Consider the following 23,871-nt stretch of genomic DNA (forward strand, 5'->3'; position numbering starts at 1 on the left):
AAGATAGTTTTTTGAGAGCGAAATCTGACAACGTGTTAAGTACTTCTATCTCAGACAACCTAGAACGATAATCTCTCGGGCTTTAGAACCTATTTGGACTTTCCCACTCCTACTTAGGCCCTCAATTGATTTGAATAAGTCCTTCACTATATTGAAAAACACTTTTTGTTAAACTGTATAAAGATCGTATTTTGAGTGCGAAATCTGACAACGTGTTAAGTACTTCTATCTCAGACAACCTAGAACGATAATCTCTCGGGCTTTAGAACTTATTTGAACTTTCCCACTCCTATTTAGGCCCTCAATTGATTTGAATAAGTCCTTAACTATATTGAAAAACACTTTTTGTTAAACTGTTTAAAGATAGTTTTTTGAGAGCGAAATCTGACAACGTGTTAAGTACTTCTATCTCAGACAACCTAGAACGATAATTCTTTCGGCTTTAGAACCTATTTGCACTTTCTCACTCCTACTTAGGCCCTCAATTGATTTGAATAAGTCCTTCACTATATTGAAAAACACTTTTTGTTAAACTGTTTAAAGATAGTTTTTTGAGAGCGAAATCTGACAACGTGTTAAGTACTTCTATCTCAGACAACCTAGAACGATGATTCTTTCGGCTTTAGAACCTATTCGGACTTTCTCACTCCTACTTAGGCCCTCAATTGATTTGAATAAGTCCTTCACTATATTGAAAAACAATTTTGTTAAACTGCATAAAGATCGTATTTTGTGTGCGAAATCTGACAACGTGTTAAGTACTTCTATCTCAGACAACCTAGAACGATAATCCCTCGGGCTTTAGAACTTATTTGAACTTTCCCACTCCTATTTAGGCCCTCAATTGATTTGAATAAGTCCTTCACTATATTGAAAAACACTTTTTGTTAAACTGTATAAAGATCGCATTTTGAGTGCGAAATCTGACAACGTGTTAAGTACTTCTATCTCAGACAACCTAGAACGATAATTTTTTCGGCTTTAGAACCCATTTGGATTTTCGCACTCTTACTTAGGCCCTCAATTGATTTGAATAAGTCCTTCACTATATTGAAAAACAATTTTTCAATTTTTGTTGAACTGTATAAAGATAGTATTTTGAGAGCGAAATCTGTCAACGTGTTAAGTACTTCTATCTCAGACAACCTAGAACGATAATTCTTTCGGCTTTAGAATCTATTTGGACTTTCCCACTCCTACATAGGCCCTCAATTGATTTGAATAAGTCCTTCGCTATATTGAAAAACACTTTTTGTTAAACTGTATAAAGATAGTTTTTTGAGAGCGAAATCTGACAACGTGTTAAGTACTTCTATCTCAGACAACCTAGAACGATAATTCTTTCGGCTTTAGAAACTATTTGGACTTTCTCACTCCTACTTAGGCCCTCAATTGATTTGAATAAGTCCTTCACTATATTGAAAAACAATTTTTGTTAAACTGCATAAAGATCGTATTTTGTGTGCGAAATCTGACAACGTGTTAAGTACTTCTATCTCAGACAACCTAGAACGATAATCCCTTGGGCTTTAGAACTTATTTGGACTTTCCCACTCCTACATAGGCCCTCAATTGATTTGAATAAGTCCTTCACTATATTGAAAAACACTTTTTGTTAAACTTTATAAAGATCGCATTTTGAGTGCGAAATCTGACAACGTGTTAAGTTCTTCTATCTCAGACAACCTAGAACGATAATTCTATCGGCTTTAGGACCCATTTGGATTTTCGCCTTCCTACTTAGGCCCTCATTTGATTTGAATAAGTCCTTCACTATATTGAAAAACAATTTTTCAATTTTGTTGAACTGTATAAAGATAGTATTTTGAGAGCGAAATCTGACAACGTGTTAAGTACTTCTATCTCAGACAACCTAGAACGATAATTCTTTCTGCTTTAGAACCTATTTGGACTTTTCCACTCCCACTTAGGCGCTCAATTGATTTGAATATGTCCTTTACTATATTGAAAAACACTTTTGGTTAAACTGTATTAAGATACTATTTTGAGCGCGAAATCTGACAACGTGTTAATTACGTTTTTTGTAGACCACCTAGATCGAAAATTAGCTCTGTACAACGCAGACACAACCCACTCTATGGGTGCATACCGGGCTCAAATAATTGCTTTGCCTCACCACAGGAGTCTGAGGATCACTCGGTGAGTGCTGACACACACGACCTAAAAAATTGCCGGGCTTGGTCACAGGCGGTCTTGAGCAAAAGAAAAAACAGAGACACGCATTGCTCAAGCCGTCACTGTGTTGCCCAAGAAAGAGCGCTGCACCGCAGCACTGCTACAAAAAAACAACGCACTCGATGAGTGCTCACAGGACTCAAACAATTGCAGCGCTTCATCACAGGAGGCTCAGAGCAAGCACAAAAAAGAAGCTCAGGCCATCGCTGTGAGCGCTGAAAAGCAAATAGAGCACAACGTGCGAACTCACCGTTTGAGGGTTGAAGATAGCTGTTGTTGCACGAAACAAACAAACAAATGCTCTAAAAAAGAGCATTATTCTTACATGAAAAGAAACATAAACACAGAGAAACACAGAAACACACCGAAAGGCAACAAAAGACGCCCGTAAAATTCCTTCGCACCGCACGTACGTCCCCATCTTGAGGTGCACCAAAGCCCAGAAGTGGGGGGAGCCGACTAACCGGCGTCTCAACGGGACAGGAGGGGAGGTGCACCCCATGGGGAGAAACGCCCTCCCCTTAGAATAATAGTATACATAAGTAATAAGAAGAGAGAAGATCAACCCCTCAACCAATATGAGTGAAAATTGGAGTAGAGTTTACCCACATTATACGGGGACTACAATGCTTATACTGGGACCCCAAAAACAACAATTTTCCTACTTTCCCAAGGAAATTTCATGATTTTGGGCATATATTCATGGGGGTTGGGGGGGGGGGGGGGGGGGGTCACCTGCAGAGTGAAAATTGACCCCCTAGATATCGGAAAACCCTATACAAAATATATATGGGGAGATTCCCCATTACAAATGGAGTTGAACGAGCCTATTTCTGCAGCCAAAGTCATTAATTTCAACATTTCACATGTAGAAACGTGAAACGTACCAGTCACTAAAAGGTCAAAATGACCGTATGTGTCGAGGCCAATTTCTCGAAAACGGCTAAAAGAAACAAAACGCCATTTACAGGGATTCAAATACTGCTCAAGCTGAGTTCAAATCAAAAGACAGATCGAAAATCGGTTGACTCTACGAGGAGATATTCCAACATCAAGGTACCGTACCAAATGACCAAAATGACCCATTTCGGGTCCTGGTTCTCTACTATAACCAATAACCACTCATTATAGCAACCTGTAAAATATCTATGGGGACAATCCCCATTATCGGACCAGTCTAACGAATTAACTACCGAGTCTAAAATAGCCAGTTTTGATGGTGTAACATGTAGATACACCAAAGGTACCGGACACCAATATATCAATATAGGGGTATGTGTCCTGGCCAATTTCTCGAAAACGGCTGAACAAAAAAACGCCCTTAGATACGCATCATATTAAAAAATGAGCCCAATCGGTGTATTCTTCGAGGAGTTATAGCAAAAATAAAGTACCGTACAAAATGACCATAGAGGAGAGTTACCTCACCTTCAGAGCTAAAATTGAACACCTAAACCTCTGAAAACGCTATACAAAGTATACATATTCGAAATCTACGTTAGACGGGCTATTCAGAACACTAATTTTGTAACCTGAAGTAACAAAATTCAAAGCTTCAAAACTGGTGCCAGGTGGTGTCAACGCTTCTGGGGCTAAAACGGAGGGCAAGTTTACTGGCCAATTTCTCTGAAACGGCGGAACAAAAACGAACGCGTTTAATACAGCTTGTAGCACTGCTTAAGATACGCATGATATCAAACAATGAGCACAATCGGTCCACTCTAGAAGAAGTTATAGCAAAAAGTAGGTACCCTGCCAAATGATCCAAAAAGCGAGGTGACGTGACTTCAGAGCCAAATTTGACTATCACAATTCCGTAAAACGCTATGGAATATATATATGGGGATACTCCCCATTAACTGAGGATTCCAAAACACTAACATTTATTCCGCAACTCAGCTGTTATGTTGTACCGAAATTTGGGTCACCAAGAATAGCCCAAAAATTCGACTTTTTTCAAATTTAAACATTAATAACTTTCTGATGAGACCGATTTGAGAAGCCAACCAAATACTGCAAGCAAGAGGGGTTCAGTGTCGACAAAATGCGACTACTCCCGTTTAATTTGGTCCAGTCTTTTAGCAGATATTAACAAAATACTGTCTTGTACACCATTTTTTGGGTAAAACCGAAGCCCAAAATCTCCGGAACTGACGTAAAACAACGTGGAACAGAGTTGCCGGCGTATTTCTGGGTGTGATTCTGGTCCACTTCGACGTTCTGGGTCTGGGACAACCTTCATGAGGAGGTGGGAAAAAATTTCCCACCTCACCATGAAGGTTATGATGTTTTGTGTGTTTTGACATAAAACAACATCCACAGAAATTTGATGAAATCGTGAAAAAAGAAAAATTGTTGAGTTAACCCCATTAATTGCTACAAATACCTTCAAGAACCTAAATATTGCCGAGAAAACAGAAAAAGCACGCCCAAAAACTTATTCAATTGCAAGTAAACACCACTTGACTCATTCATTTGGTCGAATGAACTATTTTGATTACCAAATTTCAAGTTTCGCTGAAAAAAACCATCAAAACTTGTAAAAAAAATAGTACAATATGTATTTAGGGATACTCCTCATCTAATGAGCAATCCAAAAAACTATAATACTTAATCTTGACACAAAAAATTGCAACTTTGTCACCGCCGAAATAGTCGAAAATGGCCGATAACCGAGGTTCGGCGCTTACAGAGAAGAAATTGACCCATTCAACTCCATAAAATCAAATAAAAAATATATATGGGGATACTCACCACTATCAGCGGAATACAATGAACTGATATTTGTAGGGATACTAAGGTCTTTTGGAGTATCCAATTTTGGGGACTCCAATGTCACCTAAAATGGTGATTTTTTCAAATTTACCACTCCATAAATTTTTTATCGAGCCGAATTAGGGTAAAAAATTATCGGAACAGCCCGACAATTACAATACCAACACAATGAGCCCATGTTGGTAGAATTCTGCAAAGCACTTGCCTACTTATCAACAAAACAACTAATTGTACCTCTATCAATCTGATTCTGAAAGACTTTAAAAAAATGGAAGCAACATGAGGACCCTATGTCGTTACTGCTTCTTTATTAGTGTAATTCAGTTTTCCAGAGATCTATTTTATGCAGAAAGAATAGTTTTTGATTTAATACACAAGGAAGAGAGATTGCAATCAAGTTGATCCACTTTAAAACCACTGAGTTTCCTGTTGTTATCATTTAAAGAAATTAAAGTCCTTTAAACGGTTTTTTCTGAAACTTCAGTATTGATATTCACTTCGGAAACTTCCAATGACTCCTAAATTACTTGCTTGATCCAGAAGTATCAGTAGGGCTAAAGTGTGGGAAATGTTTATATTAAACTTAACCGAAACTTTGCGCAACTTAATAAACTGCAGGAAAGAGTTCCATAAATGATTGTTTTCTCTTCTACAATTTGTAGAGTGCCCGGTTTCGGAAACATGTACCTAAAATAACAAACAGATTCAAGTTTTCGAAGCACCGGGAATTTAAAGCAGTGCTCATGTAGAAAATGGTATCAGTTCGAATTAGAAAGAAAATCAATCTGATTCTGAAAGACTTTAAAGAAATGGAAACTGAATGAGGACCATATGTCGTTACCGTTTCTATACTTGTGTAACCCTGTTTTCCAGAGGTCTATTTTATTCGGGAATACTAGCTTCTGATGTAATATATAAGGAAGAGAGATTGGATTCAAGTTGATCTTTTTTAAAACCACTGCGTTTCCTGTTGTTATAATTTTAAAAAATTAAATTTTCTTTAATCCGTTTGTTTGAAACCTCAGTATTGAAATTAACTTCAGAAACCCCTAATGGTTCTCAATTTACTTGTTCAATCTAGAAACATCGGTAGTTGTGAAGAGTGGGAGACCTTTATATTAAACTTAACCGTTACTTTGCGAAACTTAATTAATGGTAGGAAGACGTTTAAAGAAATGGAAGCTAAATGAGTACCATATGTCGTTACCGTTTCTAAATTTGTGTAATCCAGTTTTCCAGAGATCTATTTTCTGCAAGAAAAGTAATTTTTGATTTTCTATATAAGGAGGAGAGATTGGATTCAAGTTGATCCACTTTAAAACCAATGCGTTTCCTTTTAGTATCATTTTAAAAAATTTAAGTTTATTTAATCCGTTTGTTTGAAACGTCAGTATTGATATTCACTTCAGAATCCCCTAATGTTTCCCAAATTACGTGTTTAATCTGAAAACATCAGTAGGGCTGAAGAGTGGGAGACCTTTATATTAAAATTAACCGTTACTTTGCGAAACTTAATAAACGCAGGAAAAAGTTTCAAGTTTGTTTTGTCCTTTAAATTTTGTAGAGAACCCTTTTTCGGAAACATGTACCTAAAATTAGAAGACTAACTCCACTTCGACGGACAAGGTTTTGAAGCAGTGCTAAAGTTGGAAAATAGAAGTAGTTCGAATTAAAAGGAATATCAATCTGATTCTAAAAGACTTTAAAGAAATGAAAGCTAAATGAGGACCATATGTCGTTACCGTTTCTATATTTGTGTCATAGAGTTCTACAGAGATCGATTTTATGCAGGAATACTAATTTTGTTTCAATATATAAGGAACAGAGGTTGGATTCAGGTTGATCCACTTTAAACGCACTGCGTTTCCTGTTAGTATGATTTTGAAAAATTTCAGTTTATTTAATCCGATTGTTTGAAACGTCAGTTTTGATATTCACTTCAGAATCCCCTAATTGTTCCCAAATTACGTGTTCAATCTAGAACCATGAGTAAGGCTGAAGAGTGGGAGAATTTATATTAAAATTAACCGTTACTTTGCGAAACTTAATAAACGGCAGGAAATCGTTGTAAGAAATGAAAGCTAAATGAGGAACATATGTCGTTACTGTTTCTATGTCTGTGTAATACAGTTCTACAGAGATGTATTTTCTGCAAGAAAAGTAGTTTTTGATTTACTATATCAGGAATAGAGATTGGATTCAAGTTGATCCACTTTAAAACCACTGCGTTTCCTGTTGTTATGATTTTAAAAACTAAAGTTTCTTCAAACTGTTTTTTTGAAACCTCATTATTGATATTCACTATAAAAATCCCAAATGGTTCCTTTTTTACTTGTTTGATGTAGAAACATCAGTAGGGCTGAAGAGTGGGAAACTTTTACTTTAAACTTAACCGTAACTTTGCGAAACTTAACAAACGCAGGAAATAGTTTCATAAATGTTTGTTTTGTCCTCTAAAAATTGTACAGAGCGCAGTTTCGGAAACATGTATCTAAAGTTTTCAACTTACTCACCTAAAAGTGCGACTTACAGAGTTTTGAAGCAGTGCTTATAAAGGAAAAAGGAATTAGTTCGACTTAAAAAGAATATCAATCTGATCCTTAAAGTCTTTAAAGAAATGGAAGCTAAATGAGGAACATATGTCGTCACCGTTTATAAAGTGTGTATTTGTACTGCGTTTTAGTTTACTGCTAAATTTTGTTGTTTCACTGCTGAATTCGAAAAAGGTGGTAACCACATCTGAACTTGTTCAGGTGAAAATTTACCTGAAATACAGTTCAGGTGTATTTCAGGTGCTTTTACACCTGAACTTCACCTGAACTTCTAGTTACCTGAACTTTTTTTAGTGTTTACAAGTTTTATTTTGGTTGAGGTAAAATTCCGACTCGGAAATATCCCATATCCTATTAGAAAACGAAGTAAAACAAGCGAGAAAACTTTCTTAGCAGGAAATTCAGGAAAAAAAGAAATTGTAAGATTTCCTACTAGGATTTGCAAGAAAAGCAGGCGAAAGTTTTTTTTCCGAGCAGGAAATTGCGGAAAAGCGGGTAAAAGTTCTTTCCGGGCCGGAAATTACGGAAAAGCGGGTGAAACTTTTTTTCTGAGCACGAAATTACGGAAAAACGGGTTTTAGTAAGATAATCAGGAATCCTAGTGAGATTAGTAGGAATCGTTGCACCGGGCATTCAGCTCCGTAAGAAATTGCTAAGAAATTCAATCTCTGCAATGGAAAAAATCGCGATTTGTTGTCATGGCTTTCACCCAGTTTTGTTTAGAGAATTCTATCCTCATCATCACACCTCAAAACTACCCAAACAAAATACTTCGCCCAAACCCCACGTATTCCAAATCTTTAAGTTGTTAGTACTAAATATGGTCGGGATTGCAATGACGGTTAGTTAAAAAGGGCCCGGCCCGGGTTGAAGATTCTTTGATTTCATACAAGGATCATAAATGATTTTATACTGTCCATACTTGATTTCTTAGTACGATCCTTGTATGAAACCAAAGAAATCATATATGATCCTTGTATGATTACCAAGAAATCATATATGATCCCAGTACGAATACCAAGAATCCTACATCTATTTTTTGAAAATCTTTACCCATTTACGTTTTTTGTTTTTATTTGGTAAGGCATCACATATAAGATACCCCGGCATCACATTGTGATCCGCCAAAAGACCCTAACGTACAAAATAAATTGCAAGTTGGGCACAAAATAAAAGAGTAAGTCCAAACAAATAACAAAATTTTTGACATACTCTGAAGCCACTTTATACTTATAAATGCTCATTTATAAAAAAAATTAATCAAGAAAAAAGATGCATATCACGTCAAATTCGTTTTCTGAATACGTTTAAACCACAAAGTTATTCTTTTAGCGCACACAAAGAGTCAAATGTGGATTGCAAATTCGATATAAAAATTTATTAAGTCCTCTGACTACATTATACGAGAATTTGTCGCACCAGTCAATGTATTATGTGTCATATATGACCTTGTATGAAATCCAAGAAATTTTTTCAACTTCAATGGAAAATCAAAATTATACAGTTTTTAGTCTTTGAACTTTTTTGTATGATCCTTGTATGATTTCTAGGAAATCATATATGGTCCTTGTATGACTACCAAGAATTCTTACAAATCATATATGACCTAGTATGATTACCAAGAATCATATATGACCTAGTACGAAATCAAAGAAAGTTGTATGATCGTTGACCAGGGGGGTTACGCTAGCAGGTGTGGCAAAACGAGACATCTGGCAAGATAACTCAAGTATCGATTCAGAGGGCACCTTCACCTTTCATCTCTAATGTTGCTAATCATGCATCTGTACCCATGACCAACGGGCGCTCCAATTATATAAGCTCATGATTATAGAATAATGTTACGAGACCAATTCTTTGATTATATGGTTTCTTTCAATTTGTACTTGTGTTTTTTGATCAATTCGCTGATTTTTATTCACTACATCTTCACTGCACAGGACCCGAACTAGGGTTTCTGAGGAGAAGTGGTCTCACAACTCTCACAATACATCGGCACGCGAAGTTTCGAATTTTGTCCCCACTTCTCATCTCAAAAGCTAGAATTCGCCAGGCGTCATTTCTATTTCCATTCTAAACAGAAAATAACTCTCAACAATTTTCATCTACACATGGACCCTACGTATAGGTCGTGTGTGTGTGTGTGTGTGTGTGTGTGTGTGTGTGTGTGTGTGTGTGTGTGCGTGTGTGTGTGTGTGTCTGTGCGTGTGTGTGTGTGTGTGTGTGTGCGTGTGTGTGTGTGTGTGTGTGTGTGTGTGCGTGTGTCTGTGTGTGTGTGTGTGTGTGTGTGTGTGTGTGTGTGTGCGTGTGTGTGTGTGTGTGTGTGTGTGTGCGTGTGTGTGACTTTGTTTGAAGTTACTGGGACCTCCTGGCGTTTATCGAGAACCGTGAATTTCAACCGTGTTCCACCAGAATTTCAAATCAACTTCTGCAGAGTCACGTAACCTCGCTTAAACCACGAAAGTAGCGTTGTCTTACAACGACGAATTTTCATGGAAGTCTATTTTTGGCTATGTAATTGAAAACGTCTGGTAACGCAGACTTCTGGTACCTTAAAATGTGCATGCGACTGTTTTAATTCAACGATACATTTAATTGCTATAGGGCGATATAGTCAGGCAGCTATTTTTCAATCCGGGTTCTGTGCAACCAAAACCCAGGTCGAGGTGGCCAGACCGAAATGACTCCTGATCAGACGAGTTTCGAGCGCACACATGTTCCCGGTGCGCTCGAATTACATGGTCTGGAAAAGGCTTCGAGCGCACTTTTGTCTGGACAATGGTCTGGAACTTGCCTGATCAGAGGCCACTTTGTTCTGGGACGGTCTGATCAGAGGTCACTTTGGTCTGGGACGGTCTGATCAGAGGCAGTTTCAAGCGCACACAAGTCTGATCAGAGGCCGATTCGAGCGCACACTAGTCTGACCAGAGACCAATTCGAGCGACATTTTTTTCAAGTGTTTTTTTGTTTTCTGACTGACTTTTGTTGTCTCGGGTAAGAGACAACAATAAAACAGCATTCTGATCGGAACTTCATCTGAAAATCTGATGGGTTTGACCAGAACCAAGGGGTCCAGCTGAAAACAACTGCCGGTCCCCTCAAGAAAAGCTTTTGAATCAAAGTAGATCAAGACGTTTTTATGCAGAGCTGTCTAAGTTCAATTTTTCAGTTAAAAGCATAAAAAAATGGCATGCTCAGTAATTTTTTTTATCATTTTTTTTTCGATTTACTTTCATTAACAATACTTTCAGGATTGGTTTTTTGTTAGTTGAATATAAGATTGATAAAATGATAGATGAAATGAATATATTATAACGATATTGAGAGATTTGTTCATGTTTAAAATCATTCTCTGATCAGACTAATTCGAACGCACTTTAGTCTGGACAATGGTCTGGAACTCGTCTGGACAATGGTCTGGAACTTGTCTGATCAGGGTTCAATTCGGTCTGGAACTCGCCTGATCAGAGGCGGCTTCGAGCGCACTTCGAGCGCACAATGATCTTCGAGCGCATTCTGATCAGAGGTCACTTCGGTCTGGGACGGTCTGATCAGAGGTCCCACTTGTCTGGGACGGTCTGATCAGAGGCGATTTCGAGCGCGACCTCAATCTGGGAATACTTGAATTGCATTGCCCTTGCCTCTTTAAAAAGACCAGTTCTCACAGCTATGCACCTTTTATGTCAATAAGAAGTCAAATTTTAATACAGACATTATGCACGATATAATAGCGGCGCAGAAAATTTATTTAACTTCTTCTGAAATCAGGCCAGAGAGTGTTGTTTGAACAAACATTTGTTTTTAGAATACCTTTTTTTTGCAACCAGAAATTTGTTTTTGATGTTTTTGGGTGGTTGAACGAACTCGATTGAATTTTTTTTTTACCATTAAAATTAATATGTTTTGGAAAAATAGTTAATAGAATTTGAATTCTTCGAATATTGTTTGTTCTTTTTGCTGTTCTTTCGTATAATATTTTTAATGAGAGGCCACGTTTTAAGAAGTTCTACGAGACATTTTTATGTTTTTTGTCAATGACTTATGGTTTATTGGTCAATGACTTGAAAACAAAAACATTTTCAAGTTTTGCCTGCACCTGCTGAACTTTTTTAACATCAACTTTTATTGTCATTAAGGATGAATGGACAACAAATCTATCTGAGGAAGCAGAGGTAGATTCATGTAATAAACTCAGTTGCTGGCAAAGTTTTATGAGACTTTGTATACGCTAGTTTTCAAAAAAGACTAAAAAAAGCAGTAATCTAGTGACATTAATAACAGTCTCAATCTGCTCAAATAAAAACTTTTAACAAACTTGTTCCAGTTGTCTTAATTTTCTTACAACAGTTTCTTTTTGTTGATATTTTTCGTTGAAATGTTTTGCCTTAATTATCGTTTTTGTTGTCTCAATAATGAATGATGTAGTATCTACAATTAAATTCCTTGGGTTTCTAATGTGGCAGTTCAAAATTCAGTCAGTATGTTTAGTGTGTAGGTGATGTTAGTTGCAATAAGGTTCTTCGTTTTTGACCACATTTGAGCATTGGTATTGTTAAGTGTTCAATCCCCCACGCCAGTTAGCTTCAAGAAAATTTGCAGTTTTGCATCGAAATTCCATTTTTGTGTTCGTTGATGTACTTTCTCGTTGATATTTCTTAAGATTTCAAACTGTTTTCTCAGCATGTTTGGATGGATTTTGTCTTTGTACAGACTTTAAAAAAAATGATTTTTTAAACATTTTTTTACTGTTAGTTTCACAGTATTCTGGATTGATTTGTTTTGTTGACAAAAGTTGTTGCTATTTTTGAAAAAAGGGTAGCGAAATAACTAATTTCTTATTTCTTTAGTTCAGATCCTATCATGCTAACTTTAATTGCTTCTCATAATTCGTAGTCTTCAATCTTTTTTACACCTTTATGATCACTAGAGTAAACAACAAATACCCACTTTGTCGTAAACTAAACTACTCAGCAGCTCAGTTTGTGTGTCTGGGGTCATTTTTACATGAGTTCTTGGGTACCATAAGTGATAAGTTTTTTAAGCTTGCATTACCTACCTCACTGAACAAAATTACCCAGCTGTTGTTTTCAATTTGCAAAATGTCACTGCTTGAAATCGTTTTTTTTTCACAGAAATGCATTGTTAAGTTTAATTTTTTTTCCATTATGGGGACACAAGGGGAAAAACACTTTAGACAAGTTTTTTTTTGATGGATTCATCACAGTGAAGTTATTACTCTGTTTTTTTTTTAAATATGTCTTCATTTGGCACTTATGTACTCCACAAATGCGAATTAGCGATTCACAATGTTTACGTTCAAGGCAAATTTCCGAGCCTCCTGGTTGATTCTTTTGAACTGGATCCTAAATTTCCTTTTATCAAAGTGCAAATTAACAAAGATTGCAATTAACTCTACAGAAAAAAAACATTCATTACAAGATCAAAATTGGTCTAAGAAACCATTTCAATGTTAGATCTATGCTAAAATACTGCTGCATAACCTGGCAGTTGTTCAAGTTCTACCATTTCCACTTGATCAAAACAGATTGGGGTCAATGTTTTTTATATAATGAAAACCACCGGCAGAACAATGAATCAACAAAAATAAGAATACTTTTCTGTCAGGTTTTGCATTTAATTGTTTTTATTTACTAATTTATTGCATAAATTAACTGACACTTGATTATGACTTTTTTATATCCTGCAAAAAAATCATAATGCGTTTGTTAATTCATTTTGCAAAAATTTTAGGTAGCTAGTTTCTTAATAATTCAATTATTTCCACTTGGATACGATTTTAATTTGGCGAAGTTTGTACAGACACTGATTGCTGAGATTAATTTTAATCACCGTTTTCTCTTTCTTCAAAAAATAGAGCACACGTTGCTAAAGGATTTTCATTCCTTAGAGTAAACTTTTTGGCTGGCTCCATTTAATTTTAAATTTATCTAGTGAACTAGCTGTAATTAATAGTAAAATTTTGCATTTTTGAAGTCAATGAAGATTGAAACTTTAAGGTTGTTAAAAAGTAAGACTAATTTTCGCGCATTCTTCCATATGGCAATGTTTTCTGCTAAAAAACATTTCGTGACTTTTTAAAGACGCGATTTTTATCTAGTGTGGAGTGGTGGAATAATTAGGATATGAATCTGTAGGTATACAAACTCGACTTTCAAAACTAGAAAATGCCGTCAAATAGACACCAATTTTGTATTGGTTTTGTTAAGAGAATCTATTTTTGTGAGCATGTTACTGAGCTAAATAATCGAGTTCTGTTTCGTTTCCCTTTGAGAAAACCTATTTAGTGAAAATAGAAGTTTTAGTGCAACTGGACTTCATTTTAACAAAAAAGATTATAATTGCTTAGCTTGAGATCTTTTTGAAAACATTCACAGAAAACGAGAAAACAGGATTACCTTTTTTGTAGAATGATTTCTTATGCTTTGTAGTCCCTCTTGGTTATTGTTTCTACTATCTAATCTCTGATCGAGATCCAGTGGTTTTTGCTGCTTGCTGGAAAAATTATGGGGACTTCGTCATCTTTAGAGAAATTAGTTCAAACAGATCTTGATTCGTTCCTAATTTTTTTTCTGTTTTTCTCCAATAATTGAGCAAAACCGCATCACAATTCTTGTTGAGTTTTTTGACATTGTAGTCGCAACATAGTAACGAAAAAGGGTTGATTTCTCCATCTTTCTTTTTATCTAAATGTCTTATATTTCAAATTGAATAATTTAATGACATAAATAGGTATAATGCGAGCAATTATATGACTGCAGTTTGAGTCATGTTTTGCATCGAGTCAATCTGGCAGTGTGCGGGCTATGTTTATTAGGAACATTTTTTGTCCTGTTTCATTATGCTCCCTCGTTCAAAATTCAAAGAAGATAACAAACTGAACGTTATGTGCTCTGAAAACTTCTCACGTGAACAGCCTCTTTTTTAATTCTTTTCGAAGAAGAACAACTGTAAAAAGCAGGATTAAGTTTACTTAACGATGAAAAATTTTTGAAAGGTTGATGTTATTGCTTTATGTTGTACCAACTTAAATACCGGGATTACCTATTTTTTCTTAAAAAATTCTTTCTTTTCAGCTTCTCTGAGAAAAAAATTAGGCATACCAGTACGGATTCGACTGTGTCCTGTTCACTGCATAATGTGGCCATCTTCTAACCTATTTTTTTCGAAGTGCTTAATTGTGAAAAACTAAGACAATCTCAACTGATGCAGCACAGCCAAGTGCATATGTCCGTGATTAAGAATGAATCTTTTTCCAATATAGGGTTAAAAACATACAACAAGAGTTAATTTGATGGGCTAGGTGCTTTTAAATTGGGTTTTGCGTTTGTTTGGTTTGATCTCAAGTAAAAAGTTAAATTAAAACCCCGAATTTCAAAATTGTTATTTTGAGAATTTTTCAAAAATGTTAATTCAGATTAAAAAGATGCCTGACCTGATCAAGCGAGAGTCTCACAGTTCTGATGTCATCGTGGTCGAGGCACACTCTGAAGTCATCGACATCGGATGCTTCAAACTTATCAATAGCACCAAGAGCGTCTGAAAGCAGAATAAATTTAATTTGCGATGAATTTTTTGGCCATCAAACATCCCATGATTTGAAAAATTAAGTACACATTATTTTCTAAGTTTAAGTTTCTGACAAATCAGAACTCTGATTAAATCCCAGGCGGATAGTTATTTGCAAGACTCAGAAAGTGGTATCTTGAAAGCCTCTGCCAGAAAAATGGCTATCTTGCAAGGTATGGCAGAAAAAGTCACGTTAGAAAAGTTCGAAAAAGAGGCTGCATTTTACACGAAAACGGAAAAACTCTCAAGATACTATTTTCGTATGTGCACAACGCTTTTTTTTCTTCCAAAATGCAAGTCAATTCTGTTGATAACCAGATGGGTTGAAGTTAACAAGTCAGGTATAATATATACAATTTAATCTCGAGAACAAAAATTTAAATCAAGAAGTAAGGGTTCCGTTTTCTGGTAAACAAAAAAATACTTTTGAGCTAATTTTTTCTAGAGGTACAAGTTTAAATTGATGAAGCAGCAGCTGTTTTAACATTTTTTTAATAATTTCTTTTAAGATTTTAAAATCCGTATTTCAAGAGAAAGTTTATTGAATTTGAGAGTTTTTTTTCGTTGTTGGTATTTCAAGAGAAAGTTTATTGAATTTGAGAGTTTTTTTTCGTTGTTGAGAACGTTTATTCGCTTTTAATATGATTGGTTGCTCGGTTCTGCTTTTTTTCTCACCAAAAATTTACCGCACGAGGAGGTTATTTGTACAAAAAGCATTTCTTGAGATAATATCAATTCTTAGCCTCGAAACAATCTTTTGTGTGATTAGCAGTTCTAATAGTAAAATGTCAGATTTCATTAAAGATCTCTTGACCTTTCAATTTTATTTCTCATGTAGCACACTTCGATTTCCCAATTTACCTGGCCGCTATGTTATTGAACTGCTAAGAAAAAATATTGCACTGCGTTGATATGGTGCGCTGATATGGTGTTACCTTTATGTTCTGCCTTGATTTTAGTTTTTTATAGACTAACCATTGGATTGTTCGATCTTTTTTCTGATTTTATAGGAAACGAAATGAGTCTATGCTTTGTAACTAATCTGACAAATTTTAATTTTTGATTGCAATTGATTTTGTACATGGTTCGTTTTTCTTTCTGTTTGATTGGATGATTTATCGAAACCGAGGTCTGAATAGCCCACAGATTGTTAGCGGTTTTTTATTCACGATTTTTTTTTCTTTTTGTCCCAAAGCATCTTGGTGCAATCAAATAGTAGTCTGCAAAAAGTGCAGACGTTAGACATATTTTATTTAAATTAGAAGTTGATGAAAAAAAATGATCGAAACATCAACTGCTACACATTTGATAGAAAATGTCATGTTGTTTTTGCTGATGGAATCTAATCTATGTTGTTTAATTCAGTAAAACGCTGGTGTACATGTTTTTATTACCCGACAGCGGCATTATAAAACAAGATACACAATAAAATGGTGGTTTCTCAATTTTAATGCCCCATATTCATCTAATAGTGAGTAATTTTTGTCATCGAAGACAATTCCATCCTCTTGAATGCAAGTTTTCTGAGCTGAATGTCGCTCATACCCAGTTTTTGGTCTTTTTATTGGTCTCATATTATGCTTCCAGTGACTATGTCTAGAGGGGGATTGTGATAAAAATGCTGCTTTGTGATTTCATATAGTAACTCGACAATCTTCATTCTATCAAGTGTCATTGGCCGCTGAGTTACGGAGGCATGATTTTGAACAGTGAAGCTCAGTCAAATGAAAGCAATCATACATATAAACTTTGCTGTACATATTTAATTACATTATAACTCATTAAATTCGTTATTAATTGGCGAAAAGGACATTTTTGTCAAATTTAACTGTTGGAAAAATATTTCATTTGTTTCGAGTTTTCGGAAACATTGCATGAATTCATAATTTGTGTTAACATTGTGTTATCCCGGGTTGCTCATCATACAAAATTCCTAGTAGTCATACTAGGTCGTATAGGATTCCTAGTATTCATACAAGGTCATGTATGATTTGTATGATTTCTTAGTAGTCATACAAGGATCATAGATGATTTCCTAGAAATCATACAGGGATCATATAAAAAGTTCAAAGCCTAAAAACTGTATATTTTTCATTTTGGTTTGATGTTGAAAAAATTTCTTGTAAATCATACAAGGTCATATATGACACATAAAACATTGATTGGTTCCACAAATTCCCGTATAATGTAGTCAGAGGACATAATAATTTATTAAATCGCATTTACATTCCACATTTGATTATTTGTGTGGGCTAAATGATTAAATTTCTACGTTAAATATATTCAGAAAACGAGTTTGAGGTTATCTGCAACTTTTTTTCAAATTTTTTTCATAAATGAACATTTAAAGGTATAAGCTGGCTTCAGAGAATATCAGATCTTTTTCTATGTATTTGGACTTAATCTTTTAGTTAGTGCCCAACTTTGCAAATGATATTAAACGTTTGGGTCTTTTGGCGGATCACAAAGTGATGCCGGTGAATCACATAAGTGAGTCCTTGCCGAATAAATTTTTAAAAGACAACTGTTTAAAAGTTTATGAAAAATAGATGTATGATTCTTGGTATTCATACTAGGATCATATATGATTTCTGTGTAGTCATACAAGGTTCATATATGATTTCCCAGTAGTCATATATGATTTCTTAGTAGTCATACAAGGATCGTACTAGGAAATACGTTATGATTTGTATGATAGCATATATGATCCTTGTATGACTACTAAGAAGTGGTGACCCGGGATGTAATTTTATTTGATTGAAGTGAAGGTATTTAGTTCAAATAACTTTTAAAAAGTGAGCACTGGTCAGTTCGAAATTTTTGGTCATTTTTATTGCTTGTCAAATTCAGTTAAAACTTCCTTTTTTTCTGCTACCGCCTTTGTTTCAAAAAGCAAACGCACCCTGGTAAAGTTCCGATTATTTTCTATGCAATTTTCTTCGAAAAAAATTCGTTCAATATTGAACAAAGTGAAATAAGCTCTATGATTGATTTTTTTCAAAAAGTTCACAATTTAAAGACTAAAGTTTAAAAGTATATCTGTCAGAGAACAGCAGATAGATCAGTTCACAGACGATATTGAAGAATAGAAAGAAAATGCAAATAAAAACATTTGCAATTTATTTTATCGTGATTTCTTACTTTTTCATTTTCTTCCATAGGTCTCCCAATGGTGCTAATGTTAACATCAGTTGTATGCGAAGGAACGATCTTTAAAATTCTCCAGCTTTTTAAATGAAAAATTTTTGACGAAAAAATTACTCAAGTAACCTTGTATCAAAATTTAAGAAAAAAAATTAATTTTTTAAAAAAGATGCATGTCGAAATAATTCAACAAGATATTTATAGTCAGAGCGTTACAGTTTTTCATGAGGACGACAAAAGACGCACATTAATTTGGAAGAACTGCTCGAAAGAATTTGGCAAAGGTCTCTTTTTGAAAAAAAAATTTAAAAGAATTGTTTGCTGACCTGAACTTTTGACAAAACCTTTTTACTCCTTAAAAGATTTTTAGAAAACCTGGATGTCTTGGAAACCACGAAAAAGACCAGAGATATTTAAGGTCTTGGATTTGGTTGCCAAGAAACAAAAAATTGAAATAAATGAATTTGCTGCTTCGAAGGCTTAATGTAGTCACAAGTTATTAGTTTAACTGATCTCTGTATTTTTTGTACTTTTGAGTTTGACTTCTATGGTCTGACATTGCACTATTAATATGCTTGTTGTTAAATATGGTTTCAAACATAACAGAAATTTTTTTCGTAAGTGTTTTGACGAGTTTTATCCATCCAGATTGTAATTCATGGTTGCTTTAATAGTTTTTTTAGCAACGTTGGTTTTTTTCATAGTCAGCTATGTGGTTGCCGAGTTACCGTAAACTCCATATATGGGCTGATATGGTTGCCAAAAACGGTTATGATGGCAAACCCATTGATATTGCAGAACAGAATAGAAAGTGTTTATCCAATAATTGCAAGAAAAAAGTTGAATTTTTAATAGCAAAATTTTCTTGACGGGTTTTAGATAGAGAGTTTTGTCCTGGCTATTTGTTTCAACCAGACTTCAAAATGGGCAATCAGAGGTAAAATTTGAGTGGGAAAGAAGCCGTAATGTATATCTAATCTCTGACCGAGTAAATTCTTCGTTTTCAAATTGTCCCGATTCAATTCCGTCTTGGATTTTGGATCTCCATTGACCTCCATGAATACGTTATTATCAGTTCCATCCCCTGCATCGTGCGCGGTCTTCACCCTCACATTCCATTTAGTGCAGGCTTGAGCCATATCTAGAAGGAGAAAGAAATTTGAGCTAATTGTCATTTCTGTGATACCAAACAACCAATGGAATTCCTTAACTGACAATCTCAATCAATAAAAAAAATAGGATTTTTGAGCTGCATTTTCCTGAAAAGTCCTCGTAATGCAACCCAGCTCTTACAATTGTTGGCGGGAGGAGAAACTCACGCTTTTTCTGGCATCATTGTTATTGTTCCGACCCTCTTGAGGGGGGAGGAACTATATACTCAACTGGGTTTTTTTTTGTTCCGTGAATTTTCGCCTCTCGATATATTCATCGTAGAGAGTTGAGACTGGTATCATTAGAAAGCTCGTCCAGCGTAGAATATGGAATTAAAAAGATTTTTTTAATTTTCGTTTTCTACAGGGAGTTATCGAGGCTTAAACTTCTGAGAAAAGAAGAGTGAATTCACGTTGTTTTTATTCACATTTTCCGGAATTTTTGCCTAAATTTTCGTCAATTTTGCTAAAATTTGTTATAATTTTTAAGAATAGTGTCGTTGATTTTATTTTTGAAGACGAACAAGCATTTTTGATTGTTTTGATTTAATTTTTTGGTCAAAAAATCTGGATAAACATTTCAAAACTTAGCCTTTTTCATCAACAACAGCACGAAATAAGCTACTTTAGTCCACTTTGATTAAATTTGCCTACAGTACACCCCCAAACAACACTCATACAATCTTTGTAGACTCAGGGGGGGGGCTATTTCTACTTCAGAGTCCGCAGAGAGTGCCTTGTAGTTAAAACTTTGCCGTTTTTTGCTAACTTTACTCGTTGATTATCAAAAATGCAAAATTTATTTTGAGTTTCAACTCAGAAATTATCTATATCTACAACATTCGAAAAATCAATTGTTCTTAACGGACAATAAGTTTTAACAGGGGTAGTTTTGGGCCATTTTTGGACTGTTACAATCCAAAAAAAATCGGGTTGTAATCAGTCGGTCTTTTTTTTTTAAAAAAAGACTTTTTTTAAATAATAAAGAACAGAACATATCAAATGAAAGCTCAGGAGTGATAGGTCCAACCAATTCGCTTGCTAAACAACTCCAGGCTAATGCATTTAGTTTTTTAATTGAAAGTTTATGGTCGTTTCTTTTTTAAAAATAATTGACTTTTCAATAAATAATGGCTTAATTAACTTTTCCTCTATTTTTTTCTCAATTTGTTCAACTTCCAGCTTAGTGTCAGCAAAAAAAGACTGCTTCTTCTTTCTACTGAGTTAACATTTATTCTCGGTTGCAGTTTTAAGCCTGAAATTATTGTTTTCTGGCTTTGATACTACAAGATTTTAGATTTTTGTTTGTTTTGATATTTGCCAGTTTTTCACGTTTTCTAATTTTGTCACATTATCACATTATTGACAGTTCTCAAGTCACCTTATTAGCATTCAAATTAAAGCACAATTGAACATATTAAAGTCTTGAAAGATATAAATCATCGTTTTAATGGCCTCGACGCCTCTTTCTTGAAGAAATCAATTGAATTTTTTAATTTTGTCTTAACTGTCATTTATACTTTGTCGTTTCGGTCGTATGAAATTTCCATTTATAGTGATAGCTTCATTGGCTTTTCATGGAAGAATAGAAAAACCGATATTCTGATATTAGCAGATAGCTGATGGCTTTTATGACTTTCAAACCCATCGTTTTCCAAAATTAAAAAAAAAAAACTTTTTTAACTTCGCAATTTTGTTCTTTTAATGTTTCTTTTTGTTACCTAATCTCGTTAGTTGATTACAGGTGGAATATGACATTATGGGTGTCAAGGGAATAAAAGGGATTGGTGTCTCAAAATCTTTTTTTAAAAGATTTTGTTATGACCTTACTGGCTTCGACACCGCTTTTCCACAAAAAAAAAAATTAAATTAATTTGATTTTTGTCATATTTGACGTTCTTTTTGTAGATGCAAGAAATATTCTGGATAATTACAGGTCTCGAGGGTTTCCTTTTCATGAAAAGACGACGATATTTAAATAGCTCTTTTTGTAATTAATGCCTTTCATGACATTGAATGTAATTTTGTTTCGAAAAAAAAAATTAAAAGTATTACATACTTTAGCACTTCGCTTTTTTGTCTACTTGTTACCTAGTCTTACTAATGAATGGCCACGTACTACATTATAGCTGTTTGAAGAAGGCGCAATCAAAAATATTTTGAGTGCCAAAATTTGGCTTGACGGTTTTGACAGCGTTTTCTGGCAAGTTTCAATTGAAATTTTGTTTGTTCTTTGTTGTTCTTTTTAGTCGCTCTAAAAAATGAATAAGGTCAGGTCCTAGTGCCCTTCTATAGAAGCAGTGTTAATCGCAAATTTGTGGTAATATTAATTTATTCGTAATGGTATTTATTACTTTGAAGTTAATTGTTTCAAAAAAATAACTTAATTTTTTTTACTTTTCTGTTTTTGTTCTTTTTTGTATAATTGTTACCAAACCTTTTTATGGACTGGTCGCATATGTTTTCTGGTGATTTATAAGTTATTTTTGTTTAGTTTCAGGTTTATCTGACGGTATATTGACTTTGTTATTAAATTTAGTTTTTAAGAGGGACATAAATTTTTTGATGTAATTAATGTTTGTTGTTGTTGTTGTTTGATTTTGCTGTTCGTTTTGACTCGCTTTCTTAATATTGACATATTACAGCAATCTAATGCATCAATTTTTACTCAACTGAGTTATTTGTTTTGGAGGTTATCTTATCGTTCATACAGATTTTTTTGAAAAAGTCTTGGGCTTTTTTGGGATTCGCAAAAAATAATTTTTGGGTTTTTCTATCTGTTCCTCATTTGGTAGACAATTATGCCAAAATTGTGGATGGGCGGGGTCGGAACCTTATGTGCCATTGCACATTACCGAGCCGCCTTGTCTATTTTAAAAAGTCAAGCAAGAACCTTGCAGGCGGAGTCAAAATCTTGCAATAATGTTGAGAGAAGTTTGCATACCCATGCAAGATACTTACAATCGTATGACTAACTTGATCAAAGGCTTAACTTCAGTCTCTATCAGCATTTATAGTACAATCGAGTCTCTGGATAGAAATAACTCACCATTTTGAAGAAAAAGCGAAGAGATCGCTGTCAAACACACTAGTAGAATCATTGTTGACACTTACAAAGAAAACAAGTTTTTGTGAGAAAGTGGAGTCGAAGAATGAGAGGTAACCAGTAACCCTTTTAACCAGTAACAATAAGCTTGGTCGCAAAAAATCGATATAATATTGGTTGGCTTTTGGGTTGCTACTGCTTTTAAATAGACTGCCGTCTAGTTTCAACATAGTTCTAAATTTATCTAAAAATTTTGTTGAAAGCTTTATAAAACTTCTAGTACCAAATGCTATAACTTGATCGTCTCTCCAATTAGAAATGGGGTCACCATGTTGATAAAAATGTAGCTGGAATAACCACAAAAAACATCGTTGCCACGCATAGACTAAAGGCGCCGAACATTATCTTGTTTTGAGGTAAAAATGTTGTTTGATCTGTAACAGCAGACAGTTGTCATAAAAAACTAAAAGACGGCTGCTCAGTTTTTGTGCTAAAACTATCTGTAGTTAGAACGTCTCCTATTTTTAACAAATTTATCGAAACAAACACTTGGCGACCTCAAAATCGGGAAAATTGTATTACAATTCCCTTATTTCAACGGCTCTATAATTTATGTAGCAGCTTCGATGTTCTCATATTCAATGCCTCAACAGAAATATTTCGTGACTCCTCTCGTCGTTTTCTTGAACAAAATTAGAAACAAAACTTCGTTAGGCAATATATCGCCAACGTCATTTTTATCTTAGCATTAAAAATTGTAGAGAAGAAGTTGTTGAATGCAAGCTTAAAATTTCAAGCCGTCAAATTTCCTTTAAAAAATGAGCTCTTTACAGAACGCGAGAAATGTAACTTAAATTAATCAGATGGGAATCAGATTTCATCTGGAAAAGACGGAAGCAAAACTGCCAAGGTATTTGATGTGATTAGTCGGATCTATTCAAATTCCAACCGACTACAAAGTAGTGAGCGTCTGCATTAATGGGCAATAGAATAATTTAAACAACAAGCAAAAAACAAGAGTTGATTGAAGTTATAAACTTTTCCAAAAACTTATACAAGCTAATCTCGCTGAAGGGTTTATAGGAAGGTAAGGTTTATGTGGTCATCAGGTGGTCTGACATTATTTTATATTAGGTGAAACAGTAAGCTTCGTTACGGATCCGTTTACGATAAGCATGACATAGTATGAAAAGAAGCGCCACTTTTTCTAATGACATTTGGATAGAGAGACGATGTCTTCAGAACTATATTTGACCTGGAAATCAACAACACAATCTGTCACAAAAATTTGAATAGCTATAGGGACAACCAAGATTGGGAGTTGAAATCCTGCCTTTTCAAGACTGACAATCAAAACTGACCACCAATAACTAAACTTCATTCAGAGTTTTACATGCTTGGCTTTAAATGCTGCTAGAAT

The 23,871-nt window shown here is 34.7% G+C and overlaps 1 protein-coding gene across 1 annotated transcript; it reads right to left on the bottom strand.

Annotated features, from left to right (window-relative positions):
• Positions 1-9,274: 9,274 nt before the first annotated feature.
• LOC142350924 (uncharacterized) lies at positions 9,275-22,673 on the bottom strand. Its single transcript, XM_075402945.1, has 4 exons — positions 22,455-22,673; positions 19,240-19,395; positions 14,977-15,080; positions 9,275-9,596 (listed from the first exon to the last, which is right to left on the bottom strand). Exons 1-4 carry the CDS (start codon positions 22,504-22,506, stop codon positions 9,453-9,455), a joined length of 456 nt encoding a protein of 151 aa, XP_075259060.1. The 5' UTR covers positions 22,507-22,673; the 3' UTR covers positions 9,275-9,452.
• Positions 22,674-23,871: the final 1,198 nt, after the last annotated feature.

The sequence above is a fragment of the Convolutriloba macropyga genome, chromosome 12 (assembly GCF_964194025.1).
Source record: "Convolutriloba macropyga chromosome 12, txConMacr16.3, whole genome shotgun sequence".
Lineage (NCBI taxonomy): Eukaryota > Metazoa > Xenacoelomorpha > Acoela > Convolutidae > Convolutriloba > Convolutriloba macropyga.